The sequence below is a fragment of the Leptonychotes weddellii genome, chromosome 14 (assembly GCF_054177405.1).
Source record: "Leptonychotes weddellii isolate Sample4059 chromosome 14, ASM5417740v2, whole genome shotgun sequence".
Classification (NCBI taxonomy): Eukaryota; Metazoa; Chordata; class Mammalia; order Carnivora; family Phocidae; genus Leptonychotes; species Leptonychotes weddellii.
In genome coordinates this window covers 33,562,072-33,579,182 of record NC_138382.1, presented here as the reverse complement: position 1 = coordinate 33,579,182, position 17,111 = coordinate 33,562,072, and the positions used below count along the sequence as shown (strand labels likewise).

The window sequence follows — 17,111 nt, the reverse complement described above, 5'->3', positions numbered from 1 at the left end:
AGGACATTGGTATTTAAAGTCAGAGTTGATATATACAGGGATATGGTATCAGTATTTTAGTAGGTGTTTCAGAGACTGTATTACAGTGAATAAAGGAGACCCTGAAACCCTCTTAACGAATACTGTACAAAGTTGAGGCTCTGCTGTTTAATAGCTAGATGACCTTGCTTCAATGAGTTAATCCTTCTGGTCTTCAATTTTCTAATCTTTGAAATGAGGATTTTGGTGATACCTAAGTTCCTTTTCACCTCTGGAATTTGATGGGTAACTCTGAATTAACATGTATCTTTTCATTGTTAAAATTAAAAAGTTTTCTATAAAGGAAACAAGTCATTTTTATTTGTTTTTAAGAAATGACCCCAAAACCTGTTAAGGTTTTGATGTATTTTCTTTGAGATTTGTAGGTCATTTTATTTATTTTTTAAATCTTAATTTTAAAACTTTTTATTAATTTATTTTTGGTATGTCATTTTAAAATGGGCTGCTTTGAAGAATGAGTCAGAGCCATAGCCACATCAGGTTGTGCCCTTGGGGACTAGTGATGGCTGTCTAAACAATAATCAAGACCCTCTTCATTAAACCTGTGGGATTGCATCCCCAGGGAGGATTCTGTGTATGTGTGTGTGGGCGCGTGGAAATGTGCTTGTAGTTGTTTTTCTTTTTTTTTTTAATGTAGTAGGCATATATACTATTGTATAAGTTTGGGGCACCTGGGTGGCTCAGTTGGTTGAGTGTCTGACTCTTGATTTTGGCTCAGATCATCAGGGTCCTGAGATAGAGCTCCATGTTAGGCTCTGGAGCTCAGCATGGAGTTTGCTTGTCCCTCTCCCTCTGCTGCTCCCCCCCCCCCCCCACTAGCACCTGCTCTCTCCCTCTCTGTCTCTCTCAGTAAATAAATAACAATCTTTAAAAAATGTATAAGTTTAAGGTGTATTGATTTGATACATTTTTACAATGAGAATGTGGGACGATTCTTCTTTCTTCCTCCAAGGTTTGAGTCTCATTAAGGGGTTCCTTAGTCTTGAGCATACTGCTTGACCCAGCAATTCTACTGAGAATATGTTATGAAGATAGGTGCAAAGACTGAGCAATATTATATTTATTATGGCTGCATTATTTGTAATAGAAAATATGTTACAGAAAGTAGTCCAACAATAGGCAAGTCAGTTTTGAGATAGCCATTCAGTGAAATAATATGTAGCTGTTAGTAATTATTGCCATGAAGAGATGTTCATTTTAATTTGAACAAGGATGGCTGAATATGTAGCATATACATCTAAATTACGTATTAATATGTATACATACAGCTAAAAAGTGGGCTGAAACGGTGGCTATCTATAGTTGGTAAAATTATGGATTGTTTTTGTTGGTAGGATGTACTTACTAAATATTTTCAACAGCTTTATTGAGATATAATGCATATCTTAGGCAGTTCATCCATTTAAAGTGTACAGTTCAATACATAGTATATACAAGAGAGGAGTGCAGCCATTAGCACAGTTTTAAAACATTTTCATCATGCCAAGAAGAAACCCGGTGCCGTTTAGCAGATACTTCCCATTTCTCCCCAATTCTGTCTCCTGTCTTACCATAGCAGTCACTAATCTATTTCCTTGTTCTGAGTGTTTCATATAAATGGAACTGTATAACATGTGGTCTTTAATGACTGGCTTTTTTCATTTATCATGTTTTCAAGGTTAATCTGTATTGTATCATGTGATAGTTCTTCATTACCTTTTCTTGCCAAATACTCCATTGTATTAATCTAGCATATTTTATTTATCCATTCATCAATGTATAGACATTTGGATTGTTTTTACTTTTGGCTATTATGAATACAAGTTTTGTGTGTACCAGTTTTTGCATGGACGTGTTTTTACTTCTGTAGGAGTGGAATTCCTGGGTCAAATGATAACTTTATGTTTAATCCTTTCGGGAATTGCCAGACCGTTGTCAAATCAGCCATGCATCATTTTAATATTCCTACGAGCAATGTATGAGGATTTTAATTTATCAGTATCTTTGCCAAGACGTGTTATTATCTGTCTTTTTTATTATAGCTATTCTAGTTGGTGTGAAGGTAGTATCTTGTGGTTTTGATTTGCATTTTACTGATGACTAATGATATTGAGCATCTTTTCATGTGTGAATATTTTTTTTTTTTAAGATTTTATTTATTTATTTGAGAGCGAGAATGAGAGAGAGAGAGCATGGGAGGGGGGAGGGGCAGAGGGAGAAGCAGACTCCCTGCCGAGCAGGGAGCCTAATGTGGGACTCGATCCAGGGACTCCGGGATCATGACCTGAGCCGAAGGCAGTCGCTTAACCAACTGAGCCACCCAGGCGCCCCATGTGTGAATATTTTTTAACCTTCTGTACATAATGTGAACTATTTAGAGTTATAAAGGTTTTCTCACTTGGAAAAGCATTGTTATTTAAATTTTGGTATGTTGATAAAAATGCAGATTTAAGTAGGACTCACGCAGTTGACCCTTGAACAGTGTGGGTGTTAGAGGCGCTGACCCTCCATGCAGTTGAAAATCTGCAAATAACTTTGACTCCCCAAAAACTTAACTACTAGCCTACTGTTGACTGGAAGCCTTATCGATAATATAATTAGCACATATTTTGTATGGTACGTGTATTATATGCTGTATTCTTATAATAAAGTAAGCTCGAGAAAATACATTTACAGTGCCAAAAAAGAAAAAAAATCCCCTTCATACGTGGACCTGCACAGTTCAAACCTGTTTTGTTCAAGAGTCAGCTAAACTGTGAACATAATAGTAAAAATAAAAGAAAGTAGAGCTTGAAATCTGAATCTAGGGAAGGATCAGGGGAGAATTTTTTAAAAACCTATTCAGCAAAAGTAAGAATAACAGTTATCCAAGTATAATCAAAAGGTGTATGTAAAACAAGGTGGTGTGAATGAGACCAAATATAAATGATTACATTGTATGAATAGAATTCTGTTAAGACTTTCAGATTGGAAAAAATCTTTCAGATGGGAATAAATAATCTAGCTGTGTCTTACTTTGTGAGACAAAGCTCAAATAAGACATGACCAAGTAACGATATAATATAGTCACAAAGAAAGCAAGAGTGGCAGTATTACTATCTAATAAAAATAGAATTTTGAAGTCAAAGCATGAAGAAGACAGAAGGGTACAGGCCCAGTATGCATGAATTTTGTTACCAAGTTTTACTTAAATAACACCAGTCCCCCAGTAACATGATTCAAATTTCACATACCCTGGAATATTAACTGTAATAGCATAAACCACAAAATTTGCTGCTAGCTCTTCAGTCCACAAGTCAGAATATAAATAACAGATGCATAGCATGTCACTTTTTTCAAAGGCTCTTAGTGATTGGTCAGTGTGCATCTGTTTTTCTATTCATGCATAGATGACAGCGTGTAGTGGTGGTGGTGCATTTTTATCTCAATGATATACCCAGTCAGGTTACTTTTAAAAAACAATATAGGGAATTGGCCAGCAAAGATGAAAGTGCAGCAAAGAGACAAATTAATAACACTAGAAGTGAAATTTGAACTGAATGTAAGTGGAGTTACAGAAGAAATAGCTAATCTTCAAATGTAGACATGCTGCATTTGGAGAGACTGCATATGCAGCCAGAGGAACTTGGTGAAGGCAAGCTTAGCAACATAAATGAGGAAAGTGGTTGTAATACAAAGGATGAAGCTGTCTCAGGCAGTGATGCCAACAAAAAGCATTACAGGTATTTCACAAAATTCAAAGTGCAGAGGATAAAATGTTGGAAGCTGATCAGACTTAGAAAGGAATATGACAATTTGCCAAGGCATAGAAAATATGCTCACTCCATACATGAGTTATATGATCAGAAGAAAGTAAGCACTGTTCAAACTATTCTTCCTGAGTTACATTTTTTTTTACAAAGAAAAACTTCAATCTCAATTTTTCTAATGTTTTACATTACAGTGTACTAAATAAATATTTTTTCATGTCTTTGTCAATAATAGAGTTTAATGTTTTGACAGTTTCAAATTATGGAACGACCATAATTTTTCCCCTTGTTAATTTAGATTGCCTTGCTATGTCTTTTTTTCTTTAAGATTTATTTATCTGTGTGTGTGAATGGGGGGGCGGAGCAAAGGGAGAGAACCTTCAAGCAGAAACCCAGCTGAGTGTGGAGCCTGACAAGAGGGCTCAATCTCAGGACCCTAAGATCTTGACCTATCATGACCTTAGCTGAAACCAGACGCCTAACCAGCTGAGCCATCCAGGGCCCTTTTGCATGGTCATTTTTATAGTCTCATGCTGTCATGCAAAGTAAGGACTATCTGTTTTAAGAAAAGAAAAATAACCCACGTAAAATGAACTGTCAAACCTTTATACGCTAAATAACATCGTGGTAGAATCAGTCTTCTCTTTTGAATAGCTTATAGGTTTAGAGTCATATCTAAAAATGCCCATGTTTGAAGTTTTAAAATACTTTTGTATAATTTTATTAAGTATTTAAGATCCCTTGCACTTTTGGAAGTTCTTTTTTTTTTTAAAGATTTTATTTATTTATTTGAGAGAGAGAGTGAGAGAGAGAGCACAAGAGGGGGGAGCAGGAGAGGGAGAAGCAGACTCCCTGCCGAGCAGGGAGCCCGATGCGGGACTCGATCCCGGGACTCCAGGATCATGACCTGAGCCGAAGGCAGTCGCTTAACCAACTGAGCCACCCAGGCACCCTTTTGGAAGTTCTTGATGCCACAAATTTGGAGCCCATTGGGCATTTTGAACTGTAGGATGGTGCTGTGTTTGTACATTGCTGCTTAGTATCCAACCTTTCCTCAGTTTTCTTTCCAGCTTCTAGGTCTCTGCTGGTACTGTGTTTCTTGTCCTCTTTGGCCTTATGAGTTGTTTTTGTGCGGTTTTGCAAGAATTTGTGTTGAATTGGTTTGTTCTAACTAGAAGTATATTTGTTTTTGATGGATATTTAACTCAAGTTATTTACTTGGAATTTGAAACATTATGTAGGAAGAATTGTTTTACTCTTTTAACTAAATGTGTTAGTTTTTCTAATTTGAGATGATGGGTAGGAATGAATGATTCAGAAATTCAGGCTTTTACTAGGAATCAAATGAGATAATGATGATTTAAATGTGCTTTAATCAATGTGCAGCCAAAAGTACATGTATACAGTGAGAATTCCTAAATTATAGAATTTAAATTATGAAGCTGACTTTGATATGCACTGGTTATATTTAAATAGAGCTCTAAGTCTCTTTTTAATTAAAATTTTATCCTAAAGCCTTCTGAAATACTCTAACTGGAGTATTAACTGTAGTCATTAGGTCCTAATTCTTAAAGAATTTTACCAGGTAAGGACTTTGATATATCCCTAATTAATAATTTATAATCTTAAATCATAGCACATTTTAGAGGAGGAGTAATCTGCTTTTCCTTTTCCTTTTCCTTTGGAGAATACATGTATATCAAGCAGCATAACCAAAAAACTCACAGGTACAGTGCATGAATTCCTTAATAGAATTGACAGACATCTGCAGGACCAACTGATGTAAGAGATATAAAGTGTCTGTTCTGGAAAATATCTCCAATTACACACACCGTTTAGTCTCATCATTCACAGATTCCATATTTGTGAATTCGCCTGCTCACTAAAAATATACCCAAATCAGTACTCACCGTGCCTTCACGTGCAAGCAGAATGGCAAAAATTTTGAGTGATTTGATGCACTCATTCCTAGCTGAGGCTTACCAGGGCAGTACTTTGCCTTCTTGTTTTTGCTCTTATACTATAAACTATCCTTTTTGCAGTCCTAGGTAGTGCTATAGTTTTTTCATTTTTGTCCTTTTTTTTTTCTTGGTCCTTTTGCACTTTGTTATAGCCCCCAAATATGGTGCTGAAGTGCTATTTAGCGTTCCTAAGTGCCAGAAGGCAGTTCTGTGCTGTATGGAGAAAGTATGTGTTATAATAAGTTGCTGACTGTGAGTTCAATGTGAATGAGTCCCTAACATATGTTGATGTGTCTTTAAACAGAAACACACACAAAAAACAAGATTATGTATTGATTGGTTGACGAAAATGTGACCGACCAGAGGCTCACAGGAACCCTACCCTGTTTTTTCCCTGGGGCAGTGGTGTGTTATTCACTAATCCAGTGTTTGTGGTGACTTTATATTATAGGACGTAACTACCACAAATACAAGACTGACTTTAATGAATATAGGAATGAACAAACGAACCAGTTATAACCTCTCATTCCTTCATTGAATAAAGTAAAATTCTTAACACATTTTATTCCAAAAACCTGTGTATATATACATATAGTAATATACCTTATTAATAGTATTTTATGAGTTGTGTATTATACCAGATTACTTTGAAATAAAATTATATTTGGAGTGCATTTTAAATGGATTGATTAATGCAGTTGTGTCACAGTTCTTTTCATTTGGGGGCATTTTTTAATTATATACATAAAATTTATTTTAACCATTTTCAAGTGTACAATTCAGTGGCATTAAGTACATTCACATTGTGCAACTTGAGTGTTTTTTTAATACAGGACTGGATTCTAGGAGCTTGTGACTGAATTTAATAAAAGCATTTGAACTTAAATCTAATGAGTTATTTGCGTCTACCCTTTAAGATTTTTAAAATAAATTTTGGGTTAAGAATTGTTTATAATTGCATCATAGCATAATGCTATTTAATGACACATATTCGAAATTGCTTTGCGCTCACATTTTTCTCCTTCTCCTTTTTTAGTGCCTTTTTAGGCCCAAAGGATATATTTCCTTACTCAGAAAATAAGGAAAAGTACGGCAAACCAAATAAACGAAAAGGCTTTAATGAAGGTTTATGGGAGATAGATAATAATCCGAAAGTGAAATTTTCAAGTCAACAGGTGCGTTACATTACATAAAATTTAGTATTATTCAGTCTTGGGGGATAATCACTATGATAGCTGTAGGAAAGTAAATATTAAGAGCCTTGTGAATTTCACATTAAATTGTGTTTACTTGTGAGGTTGAAACTTGATCTTTCACAGCTAGATGAAATGATGAAAATATTCCCTGCCTGGTTAAACAGATATCAGAAAACTGGGAAATAGTTATTTAAGTCCTGATTGATAGTTTGATGTATCATTACATCGTATGTACTGTTCTCTTAAATTCAGGTACTTGAAGGATGTATGTTTTTTTCTTATTCATCTTAATTTCTAAATCCATAAAATTGTATTAAAATACAAACCTCACATGGGTTAAATTAAATATGTGACAGAAGTAGTTACAGCACAATGCAATTTATACTTAATGTTTTTGGTGTCTAGAAGAGTAGCCTTAACCTTCCTTTTTATTGTTTTTCACATGTTCAGAGTTTTGTTCATTTAAATTAGACTGAGGTGTAGGGGTACCTGACTGGTAGTCAGTAGAGCATGTGACTTTTGATCTTCAGGTTGTGAGTTCAAGCCCCACATTGGGTGTAGAGCTTGTTTAAAAAAATAAATTTAAATAAATAAATTAGACTGAGGTAGTAAAAACTAAAGGAGTTAGCAGCAGACCAAAAATTCTACAACTTTCTACTTTGAAGTCTGTCTTTTTTTGTTTTTGTTTTTGTTTTTGCATATGCCATGCTTTTTCTCACCTTTGAGAACTTTTCAGGTGCTATTCTTCCTGGAAGATTTAAATCTTATATTGATCCTCCCTGGCTGCATTAGATGATCCTAAATACCTTCATTACCACCCAGAACTTACTTGTTGATCATACCATATCATATTTGCTTCTGTACTTAACTGCCACAGTTTATTAGCTCCATGAATGAAGAAGTTGTGTGTTGTATGTGCCTGTTACTGCTATATGTGTGGCAAGAATAGGTATTCACTAAATATTGTTGCATGAATGTAAGGCTAGATGGTTTCCCATCGTTGCCTCAGTTGTATAATGGGAATCCAGAGAGACTGAATTATTTCCTGAAGCCAACAATTTGTAACTTCACTTGGATCATGTGTCCTGGGATTGTACCTTCAAGGACTTTTTTATCCTCCACACAGCCCAGCATGGTCAACCTATCCTGTGTTCCTATGTACCTACTTAATCTCCAGGTAGTTTTTACCATATATACTTGGTATTTTCCATTTCACAATGAAATTTTTGGTAGGTTGTGTGCATGAAACCTAGCAATTTTCTGTCCTTAACAAAAGTATGAATGATTGTGCTGGTGTGATGTACTTTGTGTTCCGGCCCAAACGTCCCCAGTGGCACATTCCTAGGACTTGGAGAAAACAGTGAACCCTGAACATGGAAAACAAAAAAATTGGCCATCATGATTTACAAAAATTTAAGTAATTTGGGGGGCATTTTTATATTTTTCTGTTGTGACTTCATAATTTTATGGGTTTTTACCAAAGAAGAAATGGGTTTACAGTTTAGACTTGAAATCATAAGGGGCACAGTTTGGACTGCAATGCTGTCATCTTGTAGACCTGTGCTTACCTCCTCCCAATATGTACTGTGTTACCTCTGTTACTCATCTTTTTGGGCCCCTAGTAGATCATCTGTGTATCTTATCATCTGGGGGGTACTTTTAAAATTTAATGATGATTGGTTCTCACCCCTACCCTGAACCCAGAGGAATGAATCACTGCCTGATTGAATTACCATCCACGAATACGGGGCGGGGGGGTAATGATGATTTACTGGACTCCCACTCAGTGCCTTTTAAATAAACTAAGTATGAGATATAAATCAAAGTCTTTAAATAAAGCTGTTATATATGTCCTTTGCTAAAAGGCTCTGTGTCTTGGAGTAAGTTTCTCTTTAGAATGTCAATAGTTGAATAAACAGTGCTATTCTAAATCAAGTTACATTATATCTTGTTGGATATTTATTGGTCAGAACATCAGAATGGTATTCTTTGTAATTATACTTCCATTTCTGCCTTACAGTTTTATCCTTTACACTCTGTATACCTTCAATTACAGGAATACAATCCCTTTAAGACTTTAAAAAAAAATAGAATTTAAAACTTGTTTTTAAATTGTGTATGTTAAAAAACATCTTATGGAACACAAATGAGGGTACTTTTGTAACTTGCAGACAGGCTTTTGAATTTTTTCATGGGTAGAAAATTTTTAAATTGGGGTAAATTGTGATTAATAGACCTGGTTGTTTATAGGCATCAACCAAACAATCAAATGCATCATCTGATGTTGAAGTTGAAGAAAAAGAAACAAGTGTTTCAAAGGAAGATACTGACCATGAAGAAAAAGCCAGCAATGAGGTGTGTTTAATTTCTCTTGCATTCTAAACCCATTTTGTTTCAAGGAAGAAATTGTAAGATGGGTTCATCCTTTGATTGCTAAGTAGAAAGTAATCTTTAAAGTAGTTGAGTAATGAGTGAGAAAATATTTAAGGCTTATTTCCTGGTGTGAATATGAAATACTGTATTGTAAAATAATTTTTGCATTTTTAAGATGCATGATATTGGGGCACCTGGCTGGCTCAGTTGGTAGAGCATGTGACTCTTGATGTTGAGGTCATGAGTTCGAGCCCCATATTGGGAATAGAGATTACTTAATAAAAATTTTTTAAAAAGCATGGATGTTTTTATTTGAAGTTATTCTGCTCTGCAATATATGAGGTCCACATATAGGAGAGTGGGTTACTATTTGTTAGGAATCTTTTTAAAGCAAGGTATTGTGGGATGGAGGTACTGGAAAGGGCATTGAACTGAATTTTTCTAGATTTACTTCCATCTGTGAATTTGATTATCTCATTGAGCCTTTTCAGGCCTCATGGAATAGTTGTTAGATGATCTCCAAAGTCTCAGCCACTTCTTAAAATTTACAACCCTAAAATTCAGGATTCTACTGTAGAAAAAAAGTGGTTTTATAAATTTAAAAAGACAGACTTCCTTGTGTACTAGCAGGCATGAATTTTGTATTTCATCTGACAGAGGAAATAATTTTTTTTTGTAGACAAAGATACTAGGTATTCCTTTCACTTTATAATGATAAGACTTCTAATGTTGATAATTTCAAACTTCAGAGAATTAAAACAAGTTTCCCTAGTGTCTTTAGTGAAATATGCCCTTATTTTTAAAGAAATTTTAAGTCTTGACATAATTTATTCAGTTTCGTGTGTGTGTATATATATTTTTTTCAATTTTAGGATGTGACTAAAGCAATTGACATAACCACTCCAAAAGCTGCCAGAAGAGGGAGAAAGAGAAAGGTAATGTTGCTGCTTAACCACAGGGATTGTAAAATAATTTTTGTTTTGGTCAGATTGAAGAAGACTAGAGATAATGAAACCTTATTAAATTTAAAGTTGGCCCTTTACTCCCAAGTCCTTAACTTTTTTTTTTTTTTTTAAGATTTTATTTATGTATTTGACAGAGACACAGCGAGAGAGGGAACACAAGCAGGTGGAGTGGGAGAGGGAGAAGCAGGCTTCCCGCGGAGCAGGGAGCCCGATGCGGGGCTCGATCCCAGGACCCCGGGATCAGGACCTGAGCTGAAGGCAGGCGCTTAATGACTGAGCCACCCAGGCGCCCCCAAGTCCTTAACTTTTTTAAAGGATAGATTATGTTTATTTAGGAAAACTGTCTGTTTCTTTTCTAGTGATACAGCACCCTTAAGATACGTTGACTGGTAAAGGAAAGGAAATGCATCAGCTTTCATTCCTTTTAATGCCACTTCTTCAAATTTTCTTTGTAAAATGGATAATAATATATACTCATAAGGTTGTTGAGAGGATTAAATGAGTTACCACATTAAATATCCATAGTAAATCCTGGTACACAGTAATTGCTGTCAGTATTGTCCATTCTAATGTTATTATTGGCATCATTGTTGCATTAAATGAGAATATGTGACATTTTAGGAGGAGGTACACCCTCTGCTTTTAATTAATGTTTCTTCCCTATATGCTTTGTTCATCACCTTTTTCTGACCTGTTTATGTCTCAGACTGTTATATGCCAAAGATTCAAGGAAAACTAAGGCTTCGGTATCTCATGAGGAAGTAAAATATGAAAACAGATAATTATAGTGGCTTTTTTTTTCCTGTGGGTTGTGTATGGAAGGGGCTTTGATAACTTTAACAAGATTTTAACGTAGGCGGTCTTGTCGGGCAGATGAAGGAGGGAGGGGAAGAACATGTGAGGCAATTTGAATAGTATATACATAGGTGTAGAGAAAATTTTGTTTCAAGCATTGTGTCTCAGTATTAAAGTTTGAGGGAAAACGGCACAACACCTTAAACTTAACCTTGAACTTAGAGAGTTGATGGGAAGCCACTGAATCATTTTAAATTTCACATGCATCCTTTTTTAAAGCAGTGTGAATGATGGAGACTGGATTGGGGTGGTGAGACAAGTTCACAGATTAATTCATTCAGAATTTTAGTACTAACAGGACTGGTGCAGGCACAGCATGGAGCAGTGAATAAAGAAGTAAGGTCTCTGTTGTTGTTGAACTTCTATTTTTGTGGGACAGACAATAAATACATAAGAGTTAAAATGGGGCATTATGATAGTGACTTGGTAACTAAGTCATGAAAGGCTTATCTGAGGAGTTAGCATGAGATTGGAAGGAAGGGACCTTCTAGAAGGTTTTTTAGTAGTGTGGAATCAGAGAGGATTTAAGAGCACTTCAAGGGTAAAGCTGATGGTTGATTGAAAGTGGGTGTGAAGGGAGGGAGGAATGTAGGGTGACTCCAAGGTTGGTTTGGTTTGGGACCAGAGACATGGGGAGGAGAAAGTAAAACATCTAGGGGAATTAGACTGCAGGTATATTGTTTTAACATCAAAAGGGGAAAAGGTAAAAGTTAAAGGTCTAGTCACTGATATAAAGATAGGACAGTAGGTGAGGTAGTCAAGGGAGAAAGTTTACTGGGAAGAATGCAGAAACCAGAATCCTGAGGGAACTTAACGGAGATGAGAGGTTGCTTTGTAAAGTTAAGGCTGAGAATGAACTATCAGGAGCAAAGAGAGGATGTCGGGAGAATTTTTTTTAAATGGCCAGCAGTGTCCTGATACGGAGAAGATCCTGGAAGGTATTTGACAGTTGGGCTCCCCCAGGATACTTTAAAGTCAGACAGTAAGGGCTAATGAAGGGGGTTGCAGAATAAAATGTTTAATGTTAAAGTTACACTGTTCTGCAATCTTTGAAGGGAAGGAGAGAGAATGCAGCAATAGGGATTTGCATGGTTAAATGGTTAAAGGAGAGGGTTTAAAGTGAAAAAATATGATGGCTTTAACTGTTTCTTTGCAAAACTGGGAAAGATTGAAGATGTGGAAAATATGGATAATTGTAGTAAGAAGATGCTGGATGAGAGAAGGGAGGGGGGCACATTTGAAGGAAGAGACTTAACAGGAAGAAGGAGGTGGACATTTCATACACTAAAGAGAAGGATGGAGGAGGTTATTTAGAAGTTCTAGGGAGAATTGGGAATTAAGGGAATTCCTTCCTGCTGGCCTCAGTCTCTTTTCTCCACCACCCAGTTCAAAGGAGGACTGTGTATATGATCTAAGGCAGGAAGAAAGGATTGAAAGTTTATGCTGGTGAGGGGAGAAAAGGCACGCACAACAGGGTAAAGATATTAATGGATGGCTTTGAGTTCCCAACTGAGATCGCCGTAAAATGAATGTAGTAGTATCATTTTTACCCCCCTCAGGTCTCAGCAGCAGGGAATAATAGAGCAGAGAAGGTAGAGTTTTATAGTAATTCTCTGCTGGAGATTTGTGGGAAGGGTGCAGCAAAACAAGAATGCAGAGGACTTGAGGATATGCATATGAATAGTGTAGTCCCGTGAGGTTTGGGGAGGGGTGCTTTAGGTAAGATCATGAAGGGAGTAGTGCTAGAAAGTGGGGTAATAAACAGGGAGTAGAGGTATCAAAGGCTTAGAGGCCTCAGGGAGATCAAGTAAAATATAGAAGAAATTTGTAGACTATTTGCATTTAAGATTTAAATATATGTATATTCGAAATAATTGTCTTTTCTCTGGATGAAATACTTATTTTATTTTCATGAGGAATGCTTTTGACTTGTCTGATTTTTCTAACAGTCAAGAATACATATCCATGGGGAGGGCTGGTTTTTTGATGCAGTATTCTATTTTTGTTTATGATACTAATTATTGGTGAATTTGTTACCTCTTACTGGTATCTCCTCCAAAACATCCATTCTACCTTTAATTCTTATGTAATGTTTTGATTTACTTCCAAAAGTAGAAAATGTAAATGAAGAGATGTATGGGGGTTTTTTTGTTTTGTTGGTTTTTGCACTGAAGAGCTCATCAGTTTGAACTGAATCTTTTTTTTTTTTTTTAAGATTTTACTTATTTATTTGACAGACACACAGCAAGAGAGGGAACACAAGCAGGGGGAGTGGGAGAGGGAGAAGCGGATCCTGATGTGGGACTCGATCCCAGGACCCTGGGACCCATGACCTGAGCCGAAGGCAGATGTTTAACGACTGAGCCACCCAGGCACCCCAGTTTGAACTGAATCTTAGAGAACTTTGCCCTCATAAACACTTCAGTATGAAAAGAGCTGTCATACAGTCTTGGGTACTCAACCTTTGGTACCTGGGGAACTTGGAAAAAACACTCTCCACCAGGGGAGCTATTGAATCAAGATTTGTGCAGGAGTGGGGGTGCTGTGGAAGTTCTTAAAATTCTAGAAATACAAACTTAATGTTTAGCAGAGCAATTTTTGTAATGCTCCTTGCAAACAATTCAGGGGTGAATTTAGCTGAGTTTATTGACTTTTAATAATGCTTTGAATATGCATTATTATTTTCCAACTATAAAAGCAAAAATGTTTAAAGATTAAAAATGGATACATTCTTAGACGTGGGATTGCTAAATCAAAAATTTGCATATTTTTAATTGCTGATATTCATAAAGATCTTTCAGAAAGGTGTTGCCAGTTTACTGATTATTGGTAATAATATGATTCTTCTTTTCCTTACCAATACTGGGCATTATCTCTTAAATGTTTGCAAATCAGATTGTTGATTAAAAGATTTGTTAAGTTTTTAGGGCACCTGGGTGGCTCAGTTAAGTGTCTGCCATGGGCTAAGGTCATGATCTTGGGGTCCTGGGATCGAGCCCAGTGTGTGGCTCCTTGCTCAGCGGGGAGTCTGCTTCTCCCTCTGCCCCTTCCCCCTCACTCATGCTCTCTTTCTCTCAGATAAATAAAATCTTTTAAAAAAAGATTTTTAAGTCTTTTATCAATAAGGTTGGATTATGCATGTTTTTACATGCTTTATTGCCTTTATTTTTGTTGATCTAGTTAGTGCTGAATTGAAATAATTGGTCATAGGGAAGCAGCTTATAGTGGTCCTCCCATCCTTCTCTTTCTTCACTGTTTCTTTCCTCCCATTGCAATTATGATGAGTTGTTTGCATTTCCTTTCTAATTGGTGGTTTTAACCTTTGTTCTACTCTACTGCTTTAATCAATTAAACTGACTCTCATTTGGGGCTCTTGTCTCTTCAGGGGTCATTTTAGTCTGCAAAGGGTCACTGGAATTTATTACTTTACTGTAGTAAATCACTTTTTATGGAAAATAAGAATAACTCCTAGAGAAGAACAGCAGATGTCAGTCTTAGTTCAAAAATAAAACGTATATATTAACAAAGTAAAAGAATAAGAAATATCCTCAACTTAGCTTCTTGCCTTTACTAATATTAGAATATTAATTTAGGTTCTCATAAGTACAGAGTGTGAAGTGTTATTCGCATTTTGAGATACTTGGTGAAAGTACATTTATAAGCAATGTGTGGGTTAAGTGTAATTATACTTGGGTCACCATTTTACATCAAGCATGTTAGCTCTGTTTTTACAAATGATTTTTTTAGGCCCAGGATATCTAAGAAGTGGTTTTTTTTGTTTGTTAGAATTATTTGCTAGAGGGGCGCCTAGGTGGCTCAGTTAAGTGGCCGCTCTTGATTTCAGCTCAGGTCAGGATCTCAGGGTCGTGGGATTGAGCCCGGCCCGCATCAGGCTCCACTCTTAGTGGGGAGCCTGCTTAGGATTCTCTCCTCCCTTTCTCTCTGCCCCTTCTCCTGCGCACTCTCGCTCTCAAATAAATTTAAAAAAAAAAATTGTTCACTCTTATAAATTGTTATAAGCTGTGTTTGGGGATGTTACTCTGACGAGTTCACTATTGAGAAAGAATAACAATATGTACAAATTATGCTTATATGCAAACTCTTTAGGGTGGCATATCTTAGTTGTTGAATTAAATTTCGAATGCTTACTATTTATTTGCTTAAGTAAGTTAATTAAGTTTTTGTGATTCAGGCAGAAAAACAAGTAGAAACCGAGGAGGCAGGAGTAGTGACAACAGCAACAGCATCTGTTAATCTAAAAGTGAGTCCTAAAAGAGGACGACCCGCAGGTACGATTATTATTGTTTAAATCTCCGAGTTGTGAAGAATACTCCCATTACAGTGTTGTGCCTCAGATACTTTGGAATAGGTGGATAGGCAATTGATTATGTATTTTATATATATATATAACAAATTTCAGAGGAGATAAACATGATGGTTTCTGCTTTATGTGAGAAAGTATTTTAGATTTAAAGTAATTGGGACATTTTTTTTATCTTCTGTTTTATCTCTCCTATTTTTCCCTAATAGCGGCGCATTGAGGCTGTGGTGAGGTTAAATTCCATGAATGATGGATTTACCTTACCTCTCACTGTAGAAAGCATAAGTTTTCCAAATGGAAATTATTGCATTCTTTGCCTATGACCTTTGCTGTGTGCAGCTATCTTCAGCATTGCTTATAGAAAGTATTGTGCTAATTTGGGAAATTGGAAATAGTTTGGAAGGATATGCCTCTAATACAAAGTAAACCAAAGACAGTTAACCAAAATAGAGCCAATGTTTTTCTGCCTCATAATATTCTTTGAAAAGGAGGGGAAGATGAGTAATACCCAGAAAAGAAAAATCCTGAGATTTGTTTCCATAATTACTTGGAATTTAATTTTTAATGGATCAGTTAATGGTGTTAGGAAATTCAGTGAATTCTGTACAGATTTTCAAAGATGTGAATGTACAGTATATACTTAAGGAGCGTTCTTTTAAGCCCTCTCAGTCATACTAAGGAGGGAATGAAAATTACTCAGTTGATCTACCACTTTTAAATATTCTGTTGTTGCTCATTTGAATCATTGGAGGATATTATCTTTAAAACTTAAAAAATAATGTCTGTAATAAACCACTAACTAATATTCTTAGTATATATCATTTGTAATCTTTATATGTGAGAATTGCATCTTGAAAGATGATAGTTACTAATTTTTTCCCTCTGAATGTTAGCTACAGAAGTGAAGATTCCGAAACCAAGAGGCAGACCCAAAATGGTAAAACAGCCTTGTCCTTCAGAGGGTGACATGTGAGTTTATTTTTAATGTATAGTTAGTTATACACTGAATGAGGTATTTGATTTTAAATAAGTATAAATGTCTTTGTATTTGTATCAGTTTTATAGGATATTTGCTGTTACTATTTTGTATTTCTAAAAATTATGGGGAAAAACTATTGAAAAGTTTTTTGTTGTACAGAAAGTAAAAATTGATGGGGAATCAAGAAAAATATGAGGGGCACCTGGATGGCTCAAGTCAATTAAATGTCTGCCTCTTAATTTCAGCTCAGATCTTGATCTCAGGGTCCTGAATTCAGGCTCCCCATTGAGCTCCATGCTGGGCCTGGTACCTACTTTACAAAAAATCTGATGTGATCATCATTTCGTTAATCTAAGACGTCTTCTTGGTATATCAGGATATAAAGATACTTAGATAATACAGGGTAAAATGTGCAATAGAGAAATTGGGCAGGGTATATGTTTAAGGAAGGTTTAGACAAAGTATTTTTGAGGCAATTTCCACAAATCTTTTCTAGATCCTTCAAAATAACTTTAAAAAAAAATACTACTAAGGGGGAGGGGCGCCTGGGTGGTGCAGTCCCTTAAGCATCTGACTTTTGGTTCCCGCTTAGGTCGTGATCTTGGGATTGTGAGATCAGATCGAGTCTACTGTCTGGCTCTGCTATGAGCAAGGAGTCAGCTTAAGACTCTCTCTCTCTCTCCCCACCGCTACT

At 36.0% G+C, this 17,111-nt stretch overlaps 1 protein-coding gene across 5 annotated transcripts in view; it reads left to right on the top strand.

Annotated features, from left to right (window-relative positions):
• Positions 1-17,111, top strand: part of PSIP1 (PC4 and SRSF1 interacting protein 1) — a 40,148-nt gene that overhangs the window by 10,226 nt on the left and 12,811 nt on the right. For 4 of the 5 annotated variants that reach the window (XM_081804124.1, XM_081804126.1, XM_081804127.1 and 1 more), the window contains exons 4-8: positions 6,765-6,903; positions 9,175-9,279; positions 10,170-10,232; positions 15,310-15,406; positions 16,332-16,407. In XM_081804124.1, the coding sequence (XP_081660250.1) occupies positions 6,765-6,903; positions 9,175-9,279; positions 10,170-10,232; positions 15,310-15,406; positions 16,332-16,407 (480 nt within the window). The remainder of the gene's footprint in view (positions 1-6,764; positions 6,904-9,174; positions 9,280-10,169; positions 10,233-15,309; positions 15,407-16,331; positions 16,408-17,111) is intronic. The other variant, XM_081804125.1, reaches the window with a different exon arrangement.